The sequence below is a fragment of the Merops nubicus genome, unplaced genomic scaffold (assembly GCF_000691845.1).
Source record: "Merops nubicus isolate BGI_N331 unplaced genomic scaffold, ASM69184v1 scaffold37807, whole genome shotgun sequence".
In the NCBI taxonomy this organism is placed as follows: Eukaryota; Metazoa; Chordata; class Aves; order Coraciiformes; family Meropidae; genus Merops; species Merops nubicus.
The window spans coordinates 1-4,016 of NW_008619026.1; the positions used below are offsets into that span (position 1 = coordinate 1).

Sequence of the window (4,016 nt, forward strand, 5' to 3'; positions counted from 1 at the left end):
CGCCTGCCGGCCCCTCGGCCCTGTCCCCGCCGGCGGCACCCGGGAGGACGTGCGTTCTAACCGGAGGTGTAACTGGCATTTTTCTGGGGAACTTCCAGGTGTCGATTCTCTTTTGCCGAAAGAAAGAGCTTAACGGACCTCCAGAATGGGAAAGGAGAAGACCCACATTAACATCGTCGTCATCGGCCACGTCGATTCTGGCAAGTCCACCACCACCGGCCACCTCATCTACAAATGCGGTGGTATCGACAAGAGGACCATCGAGAAGTTCGAGAAGGAAGCTGCTGAGGTGTGTGGGCCTGTGACATCCGGCAAAATTTCGGGGTGCAGGAGTAGATAAAGAGGTTCAGTTGCAAAATGAAGTTGTAAACTGCTTTGTGGCCACAGGGAGGCGGTTGAGTTGCAACTGTCCCAGCAGCTGAACAAGTGCCTAAGTGTTCTGTGGCCACAGGGTGGCAGTTAGGCTGCAGTTGTCTCCGGAGTTGAACAAGTGCTGAAGTTGAATCCACCATTATTTTAGTTGGTGAGGCTGAAGTTGTGACATGTGGAATGGGGGAAAGGAAGGTCTAAAGCTACAGCTACATAGTTGTGTCTGGAAGACTAAGCAAAGTTCTTAGCTTCAGTTTTGGTATATACGTAGTTGAGGATAAAATTTAAGTTGTTACTCTGATCTGGTTTAATTCTGTAAATTAGATGTGAATTTTGGTTTCTGAATTTGTAAAAAGTCTGATTGTGCTTTTTTCTGTTTTTTTTCCCTCCTCTGTTGTAATATCATAGCTCTTAAGCACATTACAGTATGAAATGTAGTGAATATTGGGCTGAGTGGCAGTTAAAAGTGCTGATTTCCGCAGGGATTGCATTAGTAAGAGAGTTCAAATTTGTAGAGGACACTTGATAGTACGGTTTAGGCTCGAGATCTGTCTTAAAGATGGTGTTATTGCAACTAACAAGCTGTTAAGAGGGCTAAACTTGTCAGCAGGTTAAGCAGAAACCAGTTGGCATCTCTCACTAGCAGTGCCAAGTGTATCTTGTTGCTTGTTATACAAGCAGTGACATTTTTCAGTGTTACAGCACTTGCTATTCATAGATTTTTGTCCTTGAGCCAGTGTGTGGAGTTCGTGAAGTAAATGCAAATATATTTTGTTCCTAAATGAAAATGAAGGCAGGGGAAAAAAACAAACGGGTTTTATTTTTTTAATCCATAGATGGGCAAAGGTTCCTTCAAATATGCCTGGGTCTTGGACAAGCTGAAGGCTGAGCGTGAGCGTGGTATTACCATTGATATTTCCCTGTGGAAATTTGAAACGAGCAAATACTACGTCACCATCATCGATGCTCCTGGACACAGAGACTTCATTAAGAACATGATTACTGGAACTTCTCAGGTACATAAAGGGAACTAAGGGTTTTGGGAGTTGGGGCAGGTGGGGGGGATCCCTAGGGGGGATCCCTAGTATCTTGACACGTTTGCAAACATTATAATGAGGGGCTTTTTGGTTTCTTTTCAAAGGCTGATTGTGCTGTCCTGATTGTTGCTGCTGGTGTTGGTGAGTTTGAGGCTGGTATTTCAAAGAACGGGCAGACCCGTGAGCATGCCCTTCTGGCCTACACCCTGGGTGTGAAACAGCTGATTGTTGGTGTCAACAAGATGGATTCCACCGAGCCACCTTACAGCCAGAAGAGATATGAAGAGATTGTCAAAGAAGTCAGCACTTACATCAAGAAAATCGGCTACAACCCAGACACTGTAGCTTTTGTGCCAATTTCTGGTTGGAACGGAGACAACATGCTGGAGCCTAGCTCTAATGTAGGTTTGATGCTTGTATATATTAAGAAACAAACTTCAGAGTTTTATTGGGATAAATTATGCAATAGTCAAATGTATGTGACTTTTAATAGTTGTGTTTGGAAATACTGAGATCAAAAATGAAATCCTAGCAGTTCACAAATTTTACTCTGCGCTAGTATACTGAGATAACCCCAAGGTATGAGATTTGGTCTTTCCAGCCTTGTGCCATTAAAATGGGCAGACAGTTGATGGCTGTGCTTGTTTTTGTTACAGATGCCCTGGTTCAAGGGATGGAAGGTTACCCGAAAGGATGGCAATGCCAGTGGAACCACCCTCCTTGAAGCTTTGGACTGCATCCTGCCACCAACTCGTCCAATTGACAAACCTCTGCGTCTGCCTCTTCAAGATGTCTACAAAATCGGCGGTAGGTGTTCTCCATAGTGCTGCTTGTTCGCCAGCAGCAGCTTGTCTGTGCCTTACCTGTGCAACACCCAGAAGGCACAGAAAATAATTCTTTAAGAGGATTCTGGGTAGAATTGCACATAAATTATGTATTAAAACATAAGGAGCTAGTGACAGAAGTGCAGTTGTTTGCCTTAGAGTTGTTTTTTCAAGTGGAAAATACAGAATTATTCTCTTGTTTTTCCTGCAAGGGCATGTAGTCATTGAGCAGTGTTGCGAATGTTGCCTCTCTTTTGCAGGCATTGGTACTGTACCAGTTGGCCGTGTGGAAACTGGTGTTCTGAAGCCAGGCATGGTGGTTACATTTGCCCCTGTCAATGTTACAACTGAAGTAAAATCTGTTGAGATGCACCATGAAGCCCTGAGCGAAGCTCTGCCTGGAGACAACGTTGGCTTCAACGTGAAGAACGTGTCTGTGAAGGATGTGCGCCGTGGCAATGTCGCTGGTGACAGCAAGAATGATCCTCCCATGGAAGCTGCTGGATTCACTGCGCAGGTAACCCTTGCAGCTCCTTGAAGACGTTGTCCTGAAGACATGTCAGGGTTCAAACAATCGTCTCGATGTTCACTTGCATTTCTCTGCCTCCTTAGGTGATTATCCTGAACCACCCTGGCCAAATTAGCGCTGGCTATGCCCCGGTGCTGGATTGTCACACCGCTCACATTGCGTGCAAATTCGCTGAGCTCAAAGAGAAGATCGATCGTCGTTCTGGCAAGAAGCTGGAGGATGGCCCCAAATTCCTGAAATCTGGAGATGCTGCCATTGTTGATATGATCCCGGGCAAACCCATGTGTGTTGAGAGCTTCTCTGACTATCCTCCTCTTGGTAAGTTATCTCCTAAAATGTCTGTCCTTGATTTCTAGTATTGAGATGTTCTGCAAGATGCTGTTAAAAGCTGTGACTTACTTCAATAGAAATTTGAAGTGAGACCAAAACTTCAGCGGTACAGGGGTGCTCTAGACAATGACATGTCTGTCCCAGTCCCATGGAGCTCACTGTCCCATAGTGGTGGCTGCCCACTTGGCCCGAGCTGCACGTTGCCGCTGTGCAGGTAACACCATGGGCAGGTAGACCTAGACAAGTTACCAAACGTGTTTTTTGTTTTCAGGTCGTTTTGCTGTGCGTGACATGAGACAGACGGTTGCTGTTGGTGTCATCAAGGCAGTTGACAAGAAGGCTGGTGGAGCTGGCAAGGTCACAAAGTCTGCCCAGAAGGCCCAGAAGGCTAAATGAAAATTCTGTACATCAGCTGCCACCTCAGTCTTAATCAGTGGTGGAAGAACGGTCTCAGAACTGTTTGTCTCAATTGGCCATTTAAGTTTAATAGTAAAAGACTGGTTAATGATTACAATGCATCGTAAAAGCTTCAGAAGGAAAGGAATGTTTGTGGACCATTTGTTTTGTGGCAGTTTAAGTTATTAGTCTTTAAAATCGATAAATTTTTTAAAGTGGAAACTTGACCAAAAATCTGTCACAATTTGAGACCATTAAAGCAAAAGTTCAATGCTATGTCTCTGTGTTCTTTGGGTTAACGTTAAGTTTATAGAAAAAACGGTATACAGTCCTGGTGGGATTGGAAAGGGTGAATGTTAATCAAGTATTTTCAGGAGTTGTAAAGCAAATAATCAAGTACGTTATTTCTGAATAGTGCAAAATTCAGCTGCAGGTTTAAACTGATGTAAGCCTTAAAAAAAATTACTTATGTGGTGCTTTCTTCTAAGGTGATTCCTAGATTGAATAGCACAAATACCAGCTAACAGTTAG

At 44.3% G+C, this 4,016-nt stretch overlaps 1 protein-coding gene across 1 annotated transcript; it reads left to right on the plus strand.

Moving 5' to 3' along the window:
- Positions 1 to 87: 87 nt before the first annotated feature.
- On the plus strand, positions 88 to 3,761 carry EEF1A1 (eukaryotic translation elongation factor 1 alpha 1). Its single transcript, XM_008943643.1, has 7 exons — positions 88 to 289; positions 1,206 to 1,385; positions 1,511 to 1,807; positions 2,063 to 2,213; positions 2,491 to 2,747; positions 2,843 to 3,077; positions 3,361 to 3,761. Exons 1-7 carry the CDS (start codon positions 146 to 148, stop codon positions 3,483 to 3,485), a joined length of 1,389 nt encoding a protein of 462 aa, XP_008941891.1. The 5' UTR covers positions 88 to 145; the 3' UTR covers positions 3,486 to 3,761.
- Positions 3,762 to 4,016: the final 255 nt, after the last annotated feature.

Coding starts and splice junctions, on each gene's coding strand:
- EEF1A1 (XM_008943643.1), top strand. CDS start 146: ATGGGAAAGGAGAAGACCCACATTAACATCGTCGTCATCGGCCACGTC. Junction 290..1,205: donor TCGAGAAGGAAGCTGCTGAG/GTGTGTGGGCCT, acceptor TTTAATCCATAG/ATGGGCAAAGGTTCCTTCAA. Junction 2,748..2,842: donor CTGCTGGATTCACTGCGCAG/GTAACCCTTGCA, acceptor CTGCCTCCTTAG/GTGATTATCCTGAACCACCC.